This window comes from Lottia gigantea, assembly GCF_000327385.1.
Source record: "Lottia gigantea unplaced genomic scaffold LOTGIsca_203, whole genome shotgun sequence".
In the NCBI taxonomy this organism is placed as follows: Eukaryota; Metazoa; Mollusca; class Gastropoda; family Lottiidae; genus Lottia; species Lottia gigantea.
In genome coordinates, this window is record NW_008708420.1 from 295746 (window position 1) to 319011 (window position 23266).

General features: G+C 32.2%; 3 protein-coding genes across 3 annotated transcripts in view; 1 reads left to right on the plus strand and 2 right to left on the minus strand.

Annotated features, from left to right (window-relative positions):
• Positions 1–1344, minus strand: part of LOTGIDRAFT_143413 (hypothetical protein) — a gene marked incomplete at both ends in the record, with an annotated part of 4786 nt that extends 3442 nt beyond the window's left edge. Inside the window, one exon of the mRNA XM_009053924.1 lies at positions 1101–1344. Coding sequence (XP_009052172.1) covers positions 1101–1344 — 244 coding nt within the window. The remainder of the gene's footprint in view (positions 1–1100) is intronic.
• An 8573-nt stretch (positions 1345–9917) lies between these two features.
• LOTGIDRAFT_174586 (hypothetical protein) lies at positions 9918–15487 on the plus strand (the record flags this gene model as incomplete). Its single annotated transcript, XM_009053925.1, has 5 exons — positions 9918–9971; positions 11231–11259; positions 12768–12845; positions 13979–14123; positions 15299–15487. The coding sequence occupies 5 exons, from the start codon at positions 9918–9920 to the stop codon at positions 15485–15487; spliced, it is 495 nt and encodes a 164-aa protein (XP_009052173.1).
• Positions 15488–22255: 6768 nt separating this feature from the next.
• The window catches only part of LOTGIDRAFT_143440 (hypothetical protein), a gene marked incomplete at both ends in the record, with an annotated part of 2473 nt that continues 1462 nt past the window's right edge, over positions 22256–23266 (minus strand). Inside the window, one exon of the mRNA XM_009053926.1 lies at positions 22256–22709. Coding sequence (XP_009052174.1) covers positions 22256–22709 — 454 coding nt within the window. The remainder of the gene's footprint in view (positions 22710–23266) is intronic.

Below are 23266 nucleotides of genomic sequence, written 5' to 3' on the forward strand. Positions count from 1 at the left end.
TAAAACTAAGTAATAATTCATTAAACTAAGTAATTNTGAAACATGCTTAGAAGTGTATNTCAATAATTATTTAGTTTAATAGATATATCGTCTTATATAGAGATTCTATTCTTTAGTCATGGTACCTGGTAAGTCCAACTGATTTATATATACTCTTATTGACCAAGTTTGAGATTTAAAATTTTATGTCCATTCTAAGAGGTACAGTGCAGCATTTTTGGGGGGTTGATTTTAGTCATGAATGTAAATAGTACTATAAAAAGTGCTAGAATGTATGAAAATTCGGTTAAGAATACTTCCAACTAGGAATTTTACTTTTCTATATATATCAGAGTCTCAAGAAAAGACGAGGCGTCATTTTAACATTAAACTAAATATTTTTGAAACATGTTTAGAAACGTGTTTCAATTATTATTTAGTTTAATGGATATATCGTGTTATATAGAGATTCTATTCTTTAGTCATGGTACCTGGTAAGTCTAACTGATGAATATAATACTCTTATTGACCAAGTTTGAGATTTAAAATTTATGTCCATTCTAAGAGGTAGTATTCCTTTAATGAAAAAATAATAGTCGAAAGGGGACGTGTATCTGTATATTATTATGTACTATAAATTTTTTTTTATATAAAACAATTAATTACAAAATTATAGTCGTGTAGGATAGCCTGAGAAATTCAAACATCTGTATTGATTTTATGAAATTTTATTATATTTTTGTCTGTAGTGTTATTCTTGACGTTGCATTGTCATTGTAGATGTAAATAGAAGTTTTTATTTGTACTGTGTTGTGTCAATAGAAGATATATTTTGTACTGTGTTGTGTCAAAAGAAGATATATTTTGTACTGTGTTGTGTCAAAAGAAGATATATTTTGTACTGTGTTGTGTCAATAGAAGATATATTTTGTACTGTGTTGTGTCAAAAGAAGATATATTTTGTACTGTGTTGTTTCAAAAGAAGATATATTTTGTACTGTGTTGTGTAAATAGAAGATATATTGTGTACTGTGTTGTGTAAATATATATTTTGTACTGTGTTGTGTCAATAGAAGATATATTTTGTACTGTGTTGTGTCAAAAGAAGATATATTTTGTACTGTGTTGTATTAATAGAAGATATATTTTGTACTGTGTTATGTAAATAGAAGATATATTTTGTACTGTGTTGTGTAAATAGAAGATATATTTTGTACTGTGTTGTGTCAAAAGAAGATATATTTTGTACTGTGTTGTGTCAAAAGAAGATATATTTTGTACTGTGTTGTGTACATAGAAGATATATTTTGTACTGTGTTGTGTCAAAAGAAGATATATTTTGTACTGTGTTGTTTCAAAAGAAGATATATTTTGTACTGTGTTGTGTCAAAAGAAGATATATTTTTGTACTGTGTTGTGTCTATAGAAGATATATTTTGTACTGTGTTGTGTAAATAGAAGATATATTTTGTACTGTGTTGTGTAAATAGAAGATATATTTTGTACTGTGTTGTGTCAATAGAATATATATTTTGTACTGTGTTGTTTAAATAGAGGATATAATTTGTACTGTGTTATGTAAATAGAGGATATATTTTGTACTGTGTTGTTTAAATAGAAGATATATTTTGTACTGTGTTGTGTCAAAAGAAGATATATTTTGTACTGTGTTGTGTAAATAGAAGATATATTTTGTACTGTGTTGTGTAAATAGAAGATATATTTTGTACTGTGTTGTGTAAATAGAAGATATATTTTGTACTGTGTTGTGTAAATAGAAGATATATTTTGTACTGTGTTGTGTAAATAGAAGATATATTTTGTACTGTGTTGTGTAAATAGAAGATATATTTTGTACTGTGTTATGTAAATAGAAGATATATTTTGTACTGTGTTGTGTCAATAGAAGATATATTTTGTACTGTGTTGTGTCAATAGAAGATATATTTTGTACTGTGTTGTGTCAATAGAAGATATATTTTGAACTGTGTTGTGTCAATAGAAGATATATTTTGTACTGTGTTGTGTCAATAGAAGATATATTTTGTACTGTGTTGTGTCAATAGAAGATATATTATGTACTGTGTTGTGTTAATAGAAGATATATTTTGTACTGTGTTGTGTAAATAGAAGATATATTTTGTACTGTGTTGTGTCAATAGAAGATATATTTTGTGTTGTGTTGTGTAAATTTACTGAAACGTTGTGTAAATAGAAGATGGAATTTTTACTGAAACGTTGTGTAAATAGAAAATGTAAATTGTTCGGAAACGTTGTGTAAATAGAAAATATAATTTGTACGGAAACGTTGTGTAATTTGAAAATGTAATTGGCACTGAAATGATAAGTAAGTAGGAGATGTAATTTGTACTAAAACGTTGTGCAAAAACAACATGAAACTAAAAAATGCAACGTTGTGTAAATAGAAAATTTAATTTGTACGGAAACGTTGTGTAAATAGAAGACTATGTGGACTCACCTAGAATGAGACGATGATGTGTTGGGGCGGAAGGATAGCGACATGTTGTTTGTTGATTGATCCACCGTCGCCAAGCCAGGTAAGATAAACCTCCAAATAAAACTAACAAAAGAAACGAGGCGAACCTTAAAAATAAATGAAAACGATATTAAAGTTCGCCATCCGTTTGACCAATCGTACCTTAGTCTCAGAAGCGGGAATTTATTAGCTGAGCTATTCAGTAATAGTGTTCACAGTCATAGTCGATATTAGTTTATCAACCTGAGTTCACTCAATCATTCAACACCTCAACCCCTTTCATCAGAATTAATAATACTGTTTCAAGTCAAATTTATTTTTGAATTTCTGTAGATCACTTTTGAAAGGACGAGCGTAGTATGCAGTGGCGGCGTCAGCCTCCTGAGACTGGGGGGTACAAACAGTGGAGACAAAACTGTTGAGGATGAAATTCAAAATGCAGCAACTCTGTGGCGGCGTCATAGTTGCAAGCCCCTCATGGAACGTTTGGAGAGAGTTCTCCCAAGAAAATTTGCGAAAATTGGATTGATTTGGTGCATTCTGAAACATATTTTGGTACAAAAGTGGGGATAAAAGGGAATGCCACTATAATTCACCAGATGGAATAACGTCAATTTCAGTCAGGTGGAGTGGTGCTATTTCCAGACCTAAATAACCATGTAAGTATGTAACCATATAAGTATTCGTAACCATAAACCCCAGACTTAGTAACCAATATACTTTAATATTCCACGTACCAGAAATACCAGAGTCTGTAGAATTCATACATCGTCCCACAACATTCGTTTCTACAGCATCTTTGTGTGCCAATACAACTATATCAAAATGTATACATGTTATCATAATGATCAACATATTGCGAACTTCGTCTTACACCTTGACTCCTTTTCTAGCCACCTTCCTTGTATCACGGGATGCTACAATTTGATAGGATTGTACAACCAATGGTAGCCCTCGACAGATTGACTGTAAATATTATTGTATATCGAGGGCTATGGTTGGCTGTATTCGCAAATGTACTATCCAATCAAATCGCTGTATGTACAAACTTGCGTGATACAAGAATGGTGTCTATTGCAGTCAAGGTATAAGTACGAAATTCGTAAGATGACGGAAGTTGGAAATTAAAATTTGATTCGCGTTACTTAAGACTTGCGGGATATTAAAAGGTGGCTATTGCAGTCAAGGTATAAGAAGAAGTACGTTATAGCCAATTTTTGCACTTTGTAATTATCACAAAAACAAAGTTAAAGGGATTCTAGAGATGGTTTTTTTAAAAAAAAAAAATATGTGTTTCGGGGACACTGTTGACATCAATTTGCACCATTCCGGTCTTCGATCAAACGTCTGTGGTTTCTTCAATTCAACTAGAACTAATACTTGATGACGTCAATAATCGCATTCTTTATCACAATTAGTGACGTCATCAAACTCTTTGAATGGTGTCCACTTTCTCTATAAAAATTGAGAAAATCTCTTTACAATCCCTTTAAGAAGACAATCTATTGCATTTTGAGGTAATAATAATATTATAGTTTGTCTCCTCTGCCTTGATAAAATCGTCTAATATTCTTTTGCAATGCTTCACCGGACCATAACTTGCAAGTTGTGAACATTATCATAGTTTATAAATATCATTTCGAGGCCCCGTGTTTAGCTTAAAGGTATACTACCTCTTAGGAAGACCAAAAAAATGGAATTTTTAAACTTGGTCTTTGTTCATCAGTGGACTTACCTGGTGTCAAAACAATATAACAGAGTCTCTCTATAATCTAATATTTACATTAGCTATTATTTTTCCATTGGTCTAATACAAATTCGTGTGGCGTTTATATCACCATAAACGCCATTGCCTCATCACCAAAACATTAGGCGTAGTAATTATAACCAATGACGTCGTTATTTATTGACGTCATTGTATCAAATAGAGGGTCTCCTATGTAAACAATCATGTCGGTAGTCCCAATCGTTGAAACGTAAAGAAATAGGCTTAAAAGCGTATTTCAATACTTATTTAGTTTAATGGATATATCGTGTTATATTGAGATTCTATTCTTTACTTATGACACCTGTAAGTCTAACTGGTGAATATATACACTTATTGATTAAGTTTGAGACTTTAAATTTTATGTCCATTCTAAGAGGTATAGCCTACCTTTAAACGTTTATCCTTGGAGTAATGACAAGGTTTATCTATCAAGTCGTTCATTTTGGCTTCAACAGAATTCCTGACAATGCTTCTAAAACATAGATAAATTGACTTACCTGAAGGTTTTAAAATTACCAAATCGGTTGAGATATGTACAAATTTTACCGTGAACCTGCAGAAATAAAATATTTAACATAATAATATCAACTAGGTATCGTCAACCAGGGTATAACTAAAATAAATATATCACCATTCACCATTTCAATACGATATAAACAGCTATTACTTCAGTTAATAAATAATTTCATATAATATATATGATTATAATCTTTTTGAATTTTTAGATATTTGACACATATTTTGATAACAATAACATTAACATTAGTGAAGATACTGCTTTAAAGGGACTGTAAAGAGGTTTTCTAAATTTTTAGAATTTAAGCCTATATTTGCCACTTTTGTAATCATCACAAAAACACAGTTAAGGAGATTGTAAAGAGGTTTTTTATGAAAATTTTATGTGTATCGGGGACACTAATAGCATCAATTTGCACAATTCCAATTTTCAATCAGACGTCTGTGGTTCCTGTAATTCCACTAAATTACGTGATTACGTCACTATTCACGAAGGACTTTATGTGACAAAGTATATTTTCGAATAATGACGTCATCAAACACTTAATTTTAATGGAATTGCAGGAACCAATTATTTCAAATATATGCTATCGGTGTCCCCGATACAGGGTTTACATTTAAAAAAGCTAATTTTTCGATTAGTGACGTCATCGAACACATGTTTTTAATGGAATTGTAGGAATCAATTGGAATGGTTAAAATATATGCTACAATTGTCCCCGATATACATAAAATTTTAAGGAAATCTCTTTACTATCCCTTTAATGGCCTATATAAGAATATATTATATACCTTGACACTACGAAGATGACTAATATAAGTATTTTCAAATTGAACAGTGTATTATTATTATTCAACATAATTCGTCAATAATAAGAGAATTGGCAAGTCGACAGAAATACTATTAGGCCTACGTTAAAGATGCGATCTTACCAGTATTTTCAGTGCAAGGTTGATAGGATAAATATGACCTGTTGTAGGCCTTTTTTCTTTAAAGGGATTGTAAAGAGGTTATATAAAATTTGTATGTGTTTCGGGGACACTGATAGTATCAATTTACACCATTCCAATTTTCAATCAGACATCTGTGATTCTTGCAATACTCTTAAAAATAAGTGGTTGATGACATCACTAATCGCCAATATGCTTTATCACATAAAGCTCATAAGTGACCTCATCAAACACTTCGTTTTAGTGGAATTGCAGAAAACACTAACGTATGGTTGAAATTTGAAATCGTATAAATTGATGCTATAAGTATCCCCGATACACTTAAAAAACTTACAAATCCCCTTTACAATCCCTTTGATATAAAATAAGTTAAATGATTACGTTACTAGGCTTACTGTTGAGGTGTACTGAATAAAGAACGATTATCAATTTACAAAATTACGTTATAGAATATTATATATCCTATTTTTCAATTGAATCTATTGTCCAATAAATAGCTTTACATTATCTCAAGTCAAACCAATAGACACTACATACTCAAGACAGTCCTCAATTCGTGCGGTCTGTCACGTATAGGTGTTTATATTTTTATAAATGTGAACTATATCACTACAAACCTTCTTCTCTTATGGAAATGACGTTTGTTTGATTTTATCCAGATTTGTAACCGCAACGATTTATTAAAGGTCCACTAATAGTCAGGGTAACTTTCGTCCCCTCCCCCTATATCTCCCCAAATCCCCCCACCTCTCTCGGCTTCTCCTACGTCTCTATGTCTCCTCTGTCCCATTTAACCTACCACTCAACTTCTCACACGTCACTGCCACCCACGCCCGTATCTAAGGAAATACATTTGCCCCACCCCTGCAAAATTAGAGCAAATTCTCAATTGAAGCCACCATTAGCTATTTTGCCCCTAAACCCCAGCCCCCCCATGCAAATGCGGCTACCCCTCTCGGCACATTGGGCTGGTTACGGGCCTGCTGCCACCCCTCTTGACTTATCCCACCTGTCTAAGTCTCCCCCACGTCTCTCGACTTCTTCAACCCCTATATGCCTCTACCATCCCTCTCGACTTCTCCCACCCCTATATGTCTCTACCACGTCTCTAGATTTCTCCCACTTTTCTATGTCTCTTCCACGTCTCTCGACTTCTCCCATCTATCTAGGTCTCTACCACCCCTCTCGATTTCTCCCATCTATCTAGGTCTCCCCCACGTCTCTCGACTTCTCCCACCTATCTAGATCTCTACTACCCCTCTCGACTTCTCCCACTTATCTATGCCTCTGGCACCCCTCTCGACTTCTCACACTTCTGTGTCTCCACCACGTCTCTCGACCTCTCCCACCTATCCAGGTTACTGCCACCGCTCTCGACTTCTCCCACCTTTCTATGTCTCCCCTACGTCTCTCGACTTCTCCCACCTATCTATGTCTCCCCTTCATCTCCTGAATTCTCCCACCTATCTATGTCCCCCCCACGTCTGTCGACTTCTCCCACCTATCTACGTCTCTACCATCCATCTCGGCTTCTCACACCTCTCTCTGTCTCTACCACTCCTCTCGGCTTCTCCCACCTATCTATGTCTCTATTATCCCTCTTGAATTCTCCCTACTCCATCGGCTTCTCCCACGCCTCTCGGTCTCTGCCACCCGATTCAACTTCACCCACCCGACCATTTGTTCTGTTTGCAACCCTTAACACAAAAGGAAGTACATGTATACTTAACAAACAATCCTTACTATTATCCTCCTTCCCCTATAAACCCTTACTTTTACCCCGTCCCAAATCCTTACTATTACCTCTCATCCCCCTATAAATCCTTACTATTATCCCCTTACCTCTATAAATCCTTACTATTACCCGGTACCCCATAAATCCTTACTATTACCCCGTCCCAAATCCTTACTATTACCTCTCTTCCCCCTATAAATCCTTACTATTACCCTTCTTCCTCCTAAAAATCCTTACTATTACCCCCTTCCCCTTATAAAATCGTTACTATTACCCCCTCCCCCCTATAAATCCTTACTATTACCCACTTCCCTCTATAAATCGTTACTATTTTCCCCTTCCCCCTATAAATCCTTACTATTACCCCCTTCCATCTATAAATCCTTACTATTACCCCCTTCCATCTATAAATTCTTACTATTACCCACTTCCCTCTATAAATCGTTACTATTTTCCCCTTCCCCCTATAAATCCTTACTATTACCCCCTTCCCTCTGTAAATCCTTACTATTTCCCCTTCCCTCCATAAATCTTTTACATGCTGGAGAATATAGGCTGACTGAATAGAACGACTAAAATTATATTTGTCATAAAACTTTATGCTAGGCAAGACAACAAAGCGCCTCATTATCCCATGATAAATCCTTACTATTACCCCCTAGGGTTGAATGCCCCTGTCCTAGTCCAGCATAGAGGGGTGACCTGACAGGCATTAGTCTAGTTAAAATAACGCGGAGGTTGGGAGGGAAACATGCATCAAACTCCAGCAAAAATGTTGTGCATCTGTAAACTATCTATTGAGTTCAGCCTTGTGTGATTATTCAATATTCTCTTGTTTCAACATCCCTACCCCTGTGACTGACACCCCCCTCCCCCCACACCAACCACCCACAACCACACACACACACCAGTTGTTGGTTAATCATACAAGAAACATTGATTATGGTGAAAGTTCGATGCCGATGAGATAAGGTTTTATAACGGTATAAATAGCAATGTATTGATTTTCTGATATTCATGGCACCATTCTTAGAATACTGGAATAACCAGGAATAATATGTACTGTAAGCTAGCGAACTTACCCCCGGGATGAACGGTATCCAGGACAAGGCTAAATATATATAATACATCTCCATTGCTCTGTTTACCTGTATCTCCACCAGGCTTCTACCATTGTAGTATGTATATATAGTTCTGTAGTCTTAATTAGGAAAACCAAAAATAACTCACGATGTTGATATGAAGAGAAGGAAGACTGTCGATATATTGTGAGTCGACTGTCGATATTGGTGAGAGTATATCGTGCTGTGTGTTAACACAAGACGTTTATAATATTAGACTATTATTATTCAGGGTTATTGGGTTATTAAAGGTATTTATATGTAACTCGTGCGTGCATGTTCATGCATATTCGCGTAAGAGTCTTCAATAAGTCAATTTAAAGCGACAGATCGCCATTTTCGGGAGTTGATTTTGGTCTTGAATACATGTATACATAAATAGTTTTCAGAAGTATCAGAAATGTACGAAAAGCGCATGATTCCTTCAATAATACCTCAAAAGGATTTCTCTTTGTTATTCTATGTTATAGACCCTTGTCTTTTCTATATAAGAGTTTTAAGAAAAGACGAGTCGTCATTTCAACTTTCAAACGCGAATAATGCTAGATACATGTGGATATGAAGGCTCAAATTTCGACGGTGGGCTGTGAATACTATTTATGATTCGCTAAGCAGAAAATATCATGTTTCTGAAGCTAAGTCCGATTCGTCAAACGGATAACGAACCTCTAACCTTTAATTGTAAACGGCTATAAACATTGATTTTAGCATACTTTTGGTAGTTTTGGTTATTACGCAACACAGCAACTGTACAGGATCAAGTACTCCTCTACCTCCTCCCTTTGAAAAATTCCCCTCTCCTTTTTTCTCCCACCCTGGAAATGTTCCGCATACTTTTCTATAAGCCCAAGATGATGATGAAAGATGATGATGAAATTCATGAGATTCAAAGGGTCAATTGAAAAAATTCATCACTAATATGAAGTGGAAATTAGTTACTTGAGCATGTCCCTTTAAATTATGTAATTACGGAATTTTTCCGTAAAATTGCGGAATATTGCGGAAATTGTCGTAACTTGTCGTAAATTGCCGAAGACTAAAACAGGTGGTTGTTTTTTCAGCCAATCAAATTCTGTCTTTTTTCGTGACGATTATTTACATCCGGTGAATTAGCTGTTCCAGTAGTCTGACGTGCATGTTGGAATACGACTGTTAATTTCTAATTAGCGATTACTAATCGGCTAAAAACAACTTTGCTGATTAATGTTAAGACCAAACCGACATGGTTCAATGATCTAGGCTGTATATGAGCGAAAACAGTTGTCAGTTCGGAGCACGTTCTATTATAGTTTTTGTGCTGTTCGGGGACACTGACTTTTGGTCATATTGATGGGTTATAGGTCAACAAAGATGGAAGCGAAAACAATTGGAACCGTTTTAGTCTCGTCAATCCTTATAAAACAGGTAAATTTGTTCATTTTGAAATAGTTTTTGGGAATGTCACCCATATAACTTTGCATACTTAAGTAAACCAAAAACTTTGAACCGAATCTTTTGCGAAATTGACCCATTCTTTGTAGATTTACGTAGAAAAAATGTTACCCAATTTTCCCCATACTCAGCTGTTTCTAAATATAGAGCTCAGATATCATAGAAAGAAACCTCCAAGAAAGAGAAGTGAATGTCTACCAGATGTACAGGTTATAAAAATACCCAGCCTAATCTATCTGATCACGATTAGGACTGTTTTTTGAAAAAGATTATGGTTGTCTACTGCTGTTATGAAATATTATATAGTGTCAGTAAAAAATAGGCCTTTTGTGTTCTACTAAGAAATATGGTATACTGAAATTTAGTAGGACTGTTTCCTATGTCTATGAAAATCAGATGAAAGTCATGTCTTCTGTATCTTATCCTATATTTTTAGAAAAATTCATTCCGTATTTATATTGGTTATTTTCATTTTCGGGTCCTCTGGACACAGATATCAGAAATTTGACATGAAATTACCCTAAAAACCAAGTTATTGCACCATATTGAAAGAAATTCCTAACTGAAGGATATGAAATAATTTAGATACACATATAGTTGTCTTGATATTTTTCTAATTAATTTAAGCCCAATTTCACATATCTGTATAGTCTGAATATTTTCTAAACCAGCTGATACAACTCAATTTCAGTAGTCTGTATAACCACTGAATATTTTCTTAACCAGATGATAGAGCTTAATTTCAGCTGTCTGTATAATCACTTAGTATTTCTTTTCTCAGATGATAGAGCTCAATTTTAACTATCTGTAGATACCTCTGAATATTTTCTTAACCATCTGATAAAGCTCAATTTCATCTGTACAGTCACTAAGAATTTCTTTTATGAGATGATAGAGCTCAATTTAAGCTTTGAATAGCTGTCTGGATCAAGCTCAATTTCAGATTTTGTATAGTCATCTAAATCTCTATTTTACCAGCTGATAGAGCTCAATTTTAGCTTTGTATAGTCAGCTTCAGATTTACATTACCAGCTGATTAAGTTCAATTTCATCTATTAAAGAGCTTTTAAGACATATATTTCAATCAAATTTAATGAAGAAAAAAGAATGGGCTTGTTGATGTTTGGAAATGTCTCTAGATGTGCATGATAACTTTTTCTACTTTCTTACTCAAATATATTCTGACTCTCGCCTAAATACTTGCCTAATAACTTATTGGTTTTGTTTTCCAGGTGTCATGTTATTACTGTGAGGGGGATAAGTAAGTGAATATTTTGTTTTATACCGTATACATCCACTTGAAACCTTAATTAGTCTTAGAAACAGGAATTTTTGCTAATCTAATCAGTAATAGTGTTCACAGCTCACCATCAAAATTTGAGCTTTCAAATCCAGTTGAAAGAACGACTCATCATTTCTTGAGACTATGCGATATATATAGAAAAGACATATATAGAAAGTAAAATTCCCAGTTTGAGGTATTTTTGAAGGATTTAGCTATTTCCTTACATTCCTAGTACTTAAAATCTGATATTTGCCATTTTGTTTTCACAATAAAACCCCAGTTACAGGGATTGTTAAGAGGTTTTGTAAATTCTTTATGTGCACTGGGGACACTGATAGTATCAATTTGCACTATTCCAATTTTCAATCGGATGTCTGTTTCTAGCAATTCCACTAAAACTTAGTGTTTGATGAGGTCACTAATCACGAAGGGCCTTATGTGATACATGCATATTTTTTGGTAGTGAATATCGAGCCATCCTTCAAAGAAGCGTTGCAGTAGAGAACAGCTTAGACTTTAGAACTCACTTGCTGAATATGATTTTTATACGCCCACACGTAAGTATGGGCGTATATTGTGGTTATCCCTGTTGGTCCATCCGTCGGTCCGTCCGTTCACATTTACCTCGTGTTCACTCTACAGGCTACAATTCTCTATAGATTCTTTTGATCTTTTATATTTGTGTCAATATCATTATGAAGATATGCACTATTGAATTTGGTGAGGATCCGATGATTTTCTTGAGAGATATCGCATAAAACTCTGATATCTTGTTTTTTTGCTTTTTTGGCTCGTGCTCACTCTACAGGCTACAATATAGAGTTTGTTTTACAGTTCATATTTAGCTCTTTATCAAGCTGCTGGTGAACGTATTGTTGCGAGACTTGCCTCAAGCCTATGTTTTGCATACATGGTAATTTAGAAATATTACATTTTGATTATCATGTGTGACTCATTTTAATTAAATTCTTTTCAATTTAAATTATGCATTGATTATATAGGTTTAAATGAATTAATAACAAAAACCATTTCTATATGATACCTGCTATATATAATATATATTCAATTAGTGACATCATCAAACATTTAGTTTCAGTGGAATTAATTAAATGAAATGAATTTAAATTGTGAATTGATTATATAGGAATGAATAAATTAATAACAAAAACCCTCTCTAGATTTTAACCTATATTATATTCTAGATAACCTGATTTTATGAAACTTTCTAGATTTTAACCATTCTTTAATATTTTCTATTTTCTAGATAACCTGATTTTATTAAACTGTCTAGATTACCTATATTATTTTCTATTTTCTAGATAACCTGATTTTATTAAACTTTCTAGATAACCTATATTATTTTCTATTTTCTAGATAACCTGATTTTATTAAACTTTCTAGATAACCTATATTATTTTCTATTTTCTAGATAACCTGATTTTATTAAACTTTCTAGATAACCTATATTATTTTCTATTTTCTAGATGCAGTGATGATGAATATTGCTGTGGCTATAATACGTGTTGTTCATCATATAAAGTTTGGGAGCTTTGGTATTTTTGGTGAGTTTTTGAAATTTCTAGGGGTGGGGCTGTTAGGGTAGGAGGTGGGGTTGTTATGGTAGGGGTGGGGCTGTTATGGTTGCGAGTAGGGTTGTTAGGATAGTGAGTAGGGGATGGGGCTGTTTAAATAAAAACTGGTTTATGGCTAAAATGATGATGATATAATTCAACCATGGTTCCAATATCAGTGATAATTGGTAAAAAATAAGAAAAACATGTTTGTTCTTTAGAACCTCGTGAAAATCTACATCAAATTTTTGTGTTTTTTTTTGAAAGACATGGAATTTGATTACACATAGTAATTTACGTCAATTCTAACATGGCATCAATTTGCACTTGGCGTCATTTTGCTATTCGAATATTCTTAAATTAAAATGATTAAAAGTCATAATGATGCTACAATTCTAACAAACAAGTATCACTGATGGTTTGATTCAATAACAGGCCAAATCCCATTGCTTTTGAACCACATGCTTAAGAAAAAATACAAAATATTTGACAGTAACAAGGGTTAATAGACATTGGCATGATAAAATAAAAATGTCTAAATAGAGCTAGACTAATTGGTTACTGTGATATTATGTTGATGGATAACATTTCATAACAGAATGGTATAGCTACGATAGTTAATAATTAATTGGTTAATTAAATGTCAATTAGATAGCTCGTTAGAACTGACTTGTTAGGCAATGACTGCTGATATACTATAGATGCTAAAATATCACACTAAATTAGTAAGTAATTTTAAAGGGATTGTAAAAAGGTTTTCTGAATTTTAATGTGTAGCAAATTTTCAATCAGACGTCTGTGGTTCCTACAATTCCTCTAAAACTAATACATGATAAAATAAAAAATACCCCTTCTGAGGTGCGGAAATTCCCACAAAACAGGGCCTAGTTTTTCTGTCTCTTCACCAGCCTACCCTTTCAAAATAGCTATCAGAGGCTGGAATAACGAAAGATGTTTCAGTTTATTTCGCTTGATGACTGATTTAATGGAAAGTAGAGTGGTTTTCTTCTCTCAAATGTACAAGCCTAGAGTTATAAGTACACTTCATGAAAAAATAATATGTAGGTGTATAACTTTGTGTGATGCAGTTTTGCAAAATTGAATGAATATTGATTTATTTTCAGGTTTGGTTTATGTTTTTTTCTAATTCTGTTATCAATGTGTTCGTGTTTATGGAGATATCGGCCCAGTAAAGGTGTAGTTATTATCAGTACAAGCGGGGGATATAACTACAGTCCACTACATGATGATCCAATTTCTATACATACAGTAAGTCAAGGGCAATAACTCGTCTATTTTGTTACTCTTCTATCAAGGTGTTTATGGAGATATCGGCCCAGTAAAGGTGTAGTTATTCGGGAGATATAACTACAGTCCACTACATGATGATCCTATCTTTATACATACAGTAAGTCAAGGGCAATAACTCAGTGAGTTTGACGCTTGCTCACTAATGTGAATGTACAGTGTTCAATTCGGGCATAGGTCGAGACAATACCTTCGAATTTGTCCCCCTGTCAGTGATGTAAGTAGGAGGGGCTGAAAGAAAGAAAAGTGTCTGTCAGTTGGAGGGTGCTACAGGCTGTGCATATTAAAGATCCCTCCACAGTTGGAAATCGATAAAGGGTAGGCTTATGCCCCTGTCATGGCAATATACCTCATTGCACGCTGCATGGTACTGCTCGTCTTCATTAAGCCAATTAGATGCAGAAGAGTAAGAACTAAAACTGCATTCATTTCATTTTTTCCATCATCAAGTGATAATGTTCTTTGCTAATAAAGTAGGAACGAGCAAAACTATAGATGTTGGCACGAAGTTCCCTCCCTCAAGCCAGACACCGGCATCAGATTGCAACCCCTCAAAGTCAAAACCTGTTCTATTCTAATTTTTTTTCATACATCACTATCATTTATATTACCTTATCGTTCAATAATGGACAGTAAATTATTGATCTGTCAGTGGTTCCCAACCCTTCTCAGCCTTTACACCCTTGGAGCAATCACCTGGACCTTTCACATCCCAAAAATTTGTTTCATTCACATTTCCGGCATGTGATGATCTTAGGTTCTCTCTCAATTCAAAATAAATTCTTCTCCTACACCAGTTGGCCACAACCCTGACACCCTAGTCCCACACCCCCCCTGGGAACCAGGGATCTATGTGATTGTTGTGCCTTTTATTCAGTGACAAGGTTTGCATTGCGTGGCTCAACATCAACACAGCTAACAATCATGTTCATGATTTGTAATGGTTTTCATGTACCAAATAAGATTTTAGATTATTCCGTGACCCCAAGAAAGGTGCTTTTCAACCCCAAATTTGGTTTCGAACCCAAGATTTAGATATTTTTATAGATTTTCTCCAAAATAATGATATTTGATTAAAAATGAATCATTTTAATGAGGCTTCCTATATTTTTCTGATATAAATTTTTCATTTCCAGTCCTCTGAAGACACAAATCAGGTTCACACGAGAAGCGGCCCAGGAATTTCTCACTCTGCCTATTCACCATCTGACAGTGGACCACCAGCCTACACCAGTACTTCAAATAACTTTCATAAAAATAAACTCTCGTCCCCTCCCCCTGCCTACTCAGACGTGTTTCAAAAAGAATATTACCATGCCAACTAAAAACGGTTACTGATGGTAGCCAATCAGAATTCAGGAAATTTTGGAAGTGTTTTTATAATGTGATATTTTGAAAAAAGATGAAAAAAGTTTTGATATTATTTTGGAAAATATGTTGTTTTTATTTTCCAATTAGAGATTTTTTGATAAGCCTAATCATAAAAGATATAAAAAGAATATATTTTGTGTGTTCAGATTACAGTCGATATTAAAGGGACAGTGGCGTCATCCGTTTGACCAATTGTATTTTAGTCTCAGAAACAGAAATTTTTTAGCTAAGCCAATCAGTAATAGTGTTCACAGCTCACTGGTTAAATTTGAGCCTTAAAATCCATGTGTGTCCAAAATAATCCGCTTCCAAACATTAAAAAGACGACTTTTGAGACTATCATATAGAAAAGACATATATAGAAATAGACAGTGAAATTTCTAGTTTGAGATATTTCTGAAGGAATTACACGATTTAGTACATTTCTAGAACTTCTTAAGACTATTTGCATATGTAGAGTCTGTCCCTTTAAATAGAAAATCAGATTACAGTGGTTTGATACTATACACTGTTGTCAGAATTAAAAAGAGACACAGGCTGAAATAGATCAGTGTCTGAAAAACTTACATAGAAGTAGAAACAAACTTTAGGTTCTGTTTTAAGTTATTTTTTATTATGATTTAAGTCAATGTTGAAATATAAGAGAATTTAAAGGGATTGTAAAGAGGTTTTCTAAATTCCCTAGTGTGTAGGGACACTGATATCAATATGCACCATTACATTTTACAATCAGACCTAATTCTTTTAACTATGAAACGATTTTTTCGATCTCTCTAAAACCAACAGCTGCTAATAATATATAAGGACAATGGCGCTAGTTTTAGCGGAGTTTCAGGAACCACAGATGTCTGATTGAAAATTGGAATGATACAAATTGATGTGTTCCCAATACATCTAAGCAAATATAGAAAAAACTCCTTTAATATAAGTTGATTAATTTACCTCGCATTTGTTTTGGAATTTTTATTAGAATTTCAAGGGAGAATAATCTTGCCATGTCTTGGTTTATTAAATTTTACATTTTGTATAAATATTTTTGCGAAAGGTGCGCCATTTTTTAGCCTCAGAAACATAAATTTTTTAGCAAAGCCAATCAGTAGTAGTGTTCACAGCTCACCTTCGAAAATTTGAGCCTTCAAATCCATGTGTGTCCAGAATGTTAAAAAATGTTAAAAAGACGAGTCATCTTTTTTTGAGACACTGCCATATATAGAAATAGGAAATATTTGGAGATATTTTTTGAAGGAATTATGCAATTTTCATACATTTCTAGTACTTCGGAAAACTATTTATATATATTCAAACTCAAATCAACCCCACAAAATGGTGCATCTGTCCCTTACAGCCACCCAAATTTTGTCCTTTTGCCAAATAAACTGTAAAAGTGAAAATTCTGAATTTTGAATATTGGAATTTGATTACAATTCACTAAAAAAAAAAAAAAATATTTTTATAAGAAATGCATTGTAGATAAAGCAAAACCTTGAAGTTTGAAATTTGAAAATATAAAAATACTTGTAAATAAGTTGATGCTTGGATTATATTCTTTATATATATATATAAATGTATATGTATATATTTTAAAAGGATACTACCTCTTAGAATCTCAAACTTGGTCAATAAGTGTATATATTCATCAGTTGGACTTACCAGGTGCCTTGACTCAATAATAGAATCTCTGTATAACACGATATATCCATTAAATAAATGATTATTGAAAAACTCTTCTTAAACTAATTACTTAGTTTAATGAATTATTACTTAGTTTTATAGATTTATTAGATTATAGAGAGATTTTGTTGTATAGAAATGACACCAGGTTCACTGATGAACTAAGACTCATTTTAACCAAGTTTAAAAATTTCAATTTTTTGGTCATCCTAAGAGGTAGTGTATCTTTAAGTTACACCTTGAATTAAAATATGTTTTCAAAATATTGATTTCACCTTTTGAGATTTTTCTTTAAATCTCTGTTTTTTGTCCATTGGACTCTTAAGTCTCTCCATTATTTCCTGGCTTGAGATGTTAGTGCTGGGGTTTGCACTCTATCAATCTAATTAAAATTAGATCACAATTTCGTTAAGATTTGTCGGTCTCCATTGTAATCTTAAAAGATTTCAACCAATTTTGTGTACTGTTCACATTCATTTCAACCAATCACAGCTCAACATGCAGAATCTGTGTCTAAATGAATTGTGGGATAGCAAAACCCAAAGTAGAGCGATATGACTAATGAGATTATGAGACTGCCAACACTCGCTTGTAAAAGTGATTATGATTAGCTGGAGAGTGGCGCTTGATTGTCTGTTATAAGTTAGCTTGAAACATCATCAGTACATGACCTTGGTATAAATCTTGTTAGATTACAATGAAGACCGACAACATAAAACTAACAAAATTGGCGTCTTAAATAGATTGATACTTAATATAAAAATGTGCAATGATTTTTGATCATGTTTCAGTAATGTATATTTAGTTTTACTGAGTTCGCAGATCTATTTTATTTGTATATGATTTCAGTTTAAAATAGGATTGATCGAATTTAAAGGTATATAGCCATCTTGAATACCTCATAAAAAATAGGTACAGCTGCTTTAAGTCATGTTTCATTAATAAATATTAAGTCATTATTTCATAATTAATTCTTTTATTTTATTTCAACTTGGCTACTTTAATATTGATCCTTTTTTTTTATTATCCTAAATATATGTTCAGGGTCCTAAAGGGATTGTAAAGAGGTTTTCTAAAATGTATCAGGGACACTGATAGCATCAATTTGCACCATTCCAATTTTCAATTAGACATCTATGGTACCTGCAATGCCATTAAAAATATGTATTTGATGACGTATCTCATCCTGAAAGGCCTTATATGATAAAACAAACTTTGTGATGTCATCAAACACTAAGTTTTAACGGCCCCTGTATAGGTTGGGAAACAAGACTAGAATATGTAATACAAGTACTTATAATGTAAAATGTTAGTAATGGACATAAAATTTCAAGTCTAAAACTTGGTCAATAAGTGTATATATTCATCAGTTAGACTTACCAGGTGTCATGACTAAAGAATAGAATCTCTATATAAGATGATATATCCATTAAACTAAATAATTATTGAAACACTGTTCTAAGCATGTTTCAAAATTACTTAGATTTATAGATTTATTAGATTATAGAGAGATTCTGTTGTATAGTTATGACACCAGGTCCACTGATGAACAAAGACTCATTTTAACCTAGTTTGAAAATTTCAATTTTTTGGTCAACCTAAGAGATAGTGCCTCTTTAATAGATAAGTTATTTGTTAACAGGGTTAAGGTTTACTAGTGTGACATTGTAATGTATATAAATATTGCTATTTTCTTACAGTATCCTATTTTCCTCTTTGACTGGACGTCAAATTTTGATTGTGTCCAAAGGGACAGATCTAAAAAGTTATTTTGGAAACATTGAATTATTTTGCTGAAAGTGCATCGCTATCAAAAAGGTCTGTAAAACTTCCTTTTCGATTCAATAAGTCCAACAGGATATAGGATGTAAAACTTTGAGTGAAACATGAAGGTCCAGGGTTCAATACCAGCAGAGGTCGAGATAATACCTTTGGATTTTTCAACCCACCAGTGATGTAGGTGGGAAGGGGCTGACAGTGAAAAAAAAAAATGAAAAAAGTGTTAAGTCGTTCAACAATAAATCAAGGCCCTTTGTGCTACAGGCTGTCAAGATCTGACAGTTCAAAATTGAAAAAGCATTCTAATGCTGCTGCGTGGCAAAATTTCCTCATTGCACACTTTATGGCGTTGCCAGTCCTCATTAACCCAATCGGGTGCAGAATAAAACTAGTTTCGTTAAATTTTTTTGTCTGATATTTTTTGTCCTAATGCCTAAAACTTTGGTTATGGTATAATCGTGATATTAAATTGTTACTCTATATTATTATTATTATTATTATTAATATTATGTAAATAAAGATATATTTCTTGTTTTATTTTATCAGATCCAGGAAATGGGTACTATGATGTAGTTGTAGACTGTTTTCCTTTGATAACTATGCTTTTGTTCTTTTGCAGACTGTTTATAGTGGACCATTTGAAAGGGCTGAACAAATTTAAAGGGATTGTAAAGACGTTTTTAAAATCAGAGATACTGAAAGTCCTAATTTGCACCAGTCCAATTTTCAATCAGACGTCTGTTGTTCCTGCAATTCTACTAAAACAAAGTGTTTGATGGAAATGATGGCGCCACTAATCATGTAGGCCATGTTTGATACGAGCATATTTTTTATTAGTGATGTCATAAAACACTTATTTATTGTGTATTTGCAGGAACCACAGATGTCTGACTGAAAATTGAAATGGTGCAAATTGATGCAATTAGTGTCCCCGATACACAAAAAATTAGAAAACCTTTTTACAATCCCTTTAATGAATGAAATTGATTCTTGATAGGTTTGACAGTTTGATAAAATTTGAAGGTGTATGCCAGGTTTGACAGCTTACAGGTTTGACAGTTCATAGTACTTTTGTAAATTGATGGTAGGTTTGAAAGGTAACAAAAGGTGTTAAATGGGTAATTTGTTAACTGAGTTTCACAAGTTTAAGTTTGTTTAATAGTTGAAACTTGGTTTGAAAATTTAGAACAGGTTTTATACTCAGTATAAACAGTTGCTTCTAGGTTTGACAGTTTGACAATATTTTTGATGTTTGACAGTTGACAGTAGTTTGATATCTGACTGTGAGTTTTACATATTAAGTTTGTTACTTGACATATGGTTTGAAAGATGACAATAGATTTTACAATGGGTAGGTTTCACAGTTACTTGTAGGTTTGACAGCTGTCCCTAGGTTTGATGTTTAACAACAGGTTTGACAGTTCACAGTAGTTTGATAACTGTGAGTTTTACAATAGTAAGTTTGTTAAATAGTTGACAGTTGCTTGTAGGTTTGACAGCTGGCCATAGTGTTAACAGTAAACACATTTTGACATATAAAAATAAGTTTATTTAAATTAAGAAATAAATTATATCAGGTTTGACAGTTGGATAGATAACATTGGGTGTGACAGTACGGTATGGTAAACATGGTTTGACAGCTGATATGTTATATACCTGGTTTGACAGTTGGTATTGTGTATTGTTAGCATCGGGTTTGTCAGTTGGTAGTGATGAGTTGTTTCATATCTGAGTTTATAGTTGGTTTGTTTGACATCAGATTTGACAGTAGTTTGTACAGTTGATACTCAGTTGGGGTAAAATCGATTGGTTTGATGGTATCATGTAACTCTAATGATGTATGCATGGGTATAGTTTAAACTGAAAAAGAAAGATGTTATTGAAATAGAAGAATAAGCTCTGCAGGCTTACCGAAATCAAAGAACTGAACTCTGCAGGCTCACTGATATAAAAGAATATAGCTCTGCAGGCCAGCATTTGATCACAAAACTTTGGTAATAAAAGACTTACCCAATTAATGAGTCCGACAAAACCATTGTTTTTATTATCACAAGATCCTAGTCTCAGATCTGATATACTTGGTACTATATCTCCTGAAAAATTATGTATACAATGACAGTGATTATATATGAATATAATCACAGTGTTAATATCTCTGTTGATCAATGTAATCATACATCAAATGATCACTATAATCAAAGTGATTATATATTAAATAGTCACTATAATCAAAGTGATTATATATTAATTAGTCACTATAATCAAAGTGATTATACATCAAATAATCACTATAATCAAAATGATTATGTATCAAAAAAGCACTATAATCACAGTGATTATATATTAAATAATCACAGTGATTATATAATCAAAAATCAAAGTGATTATATATTTAATGATCACTATAATCACAGTGATTATATATCAGATGATCACTATAATCACTGTGATTTTTTATCAAATGATCACTATAATCAAAGTGATTATATATTAAATAGTCACTATAATCAAAGTGATTATATATTAAATAGTCACTATAATCAAAGTGATTATATATTAAATGATCACTATAATCAAAGTGCTTATATATTTAATGATCACTATAATCAAAGTGCTTATATATTTAATGATCACTATAATCACAGTGATTATATATCAGATGATCACAATAATCACTGTGATTTTTTTTATCAAATGATCACTATAATCAAAGTGATTATATATTAAATAGTCACTATAATCAAAGTGATTATATATTAAATGATCACTATAATCACAGTGATTATATATCAAATGATCACTTTAATCACTGTGATTTTTTATCAAATGATCACTATAATCAAAGTGATTATATATTAAATAGTCACTATAATCAAAGTGATTATATATTAAATGATCACTATAATCACAGTGATTATATATCAAATGATCACTATAATCACAGTGATTATATATCAAATGATCACTATAATCAAAGTGCTTATATATTAAATAGTCACTATAATCACAGTGATAATATATTAAATAATCACAGTGATTATATATTAAATAATCACAGTGATTATATATTAAATAATCACAGTGATTATATATAAAATGATCACTATAATCACTGATTTTATAACAAATGATCACTATAATCAAAGTAATTATATATCAGATGATCACTATAATCAAAGTGATTATATATTAAATAGTCACTATAATCAAAGTGATTATATATTAAATAGTCACTATAATCAAAGTGATTATATATTAAATGATCACTATAATCACAAATGATCACTATAATCACAATGATAATATATTAAATAATCACAGTGATTATATAAATAATCACAGTGATTATATATCAAATGATCACTATAATCAAAGTGATTATATATCAGATAATCACTATAATCAAAGTGATTATATATCAGATAATCACTATAATCAAAGTGATTATATATCAGATGATCACTATAATCACTGTGATTTTTTATCAAATGATCACTATTATCAAAGGGATTATATATTAAATAGTCACTATAATCAAAGTGATTATATATTAAATGATCACTATAATCACAGTGATTATATATCAAATGATCACTATAATCAAAGTGATAATATATTAAATGATCACTATAATTACAGTGATAATATATCAGATGATCATTATAATCACTGTGATTATATATTAAATAGTCACTATAATCAAAGTGATTATATATTAAATGATCACTATAATTACAGTGATAATATATCAGATGATCGTTATAATCACTGTGATTTTATATCAAATGATCACTATAATCAAAGTGATTATATATTAAATGATCACTATAATCACAGTGATTATATATCAAATGATCACTATAATCAAAGTAATTATATATTAAATGATCAATATAATCACAGTGATTATATATTAATCACTATATCACAGTTATTACATATTAAATAATCACTATAATCACAATGATTATATACTAGATAATCACAGTGATTATATATCAAATGATCACTATAATCAAAGTGATTATATATTAAATAGTCACTATAATCACAGTGATAATATATTATATAGTCACTATAATCAAAGTGCTTGTAATCACAGTGATTATATACAAAATAATCCCTATAATCAAAGTGATTATACATCAAATCACTATAATCAAAGTGATTATATATATAAAAAATCACTATATATAAAATGATCACTATAATCACAATGATTATATATTACATAATCAAAGTGATTATATATTAAATAGTCACTATAATAAAAGCGATTATAT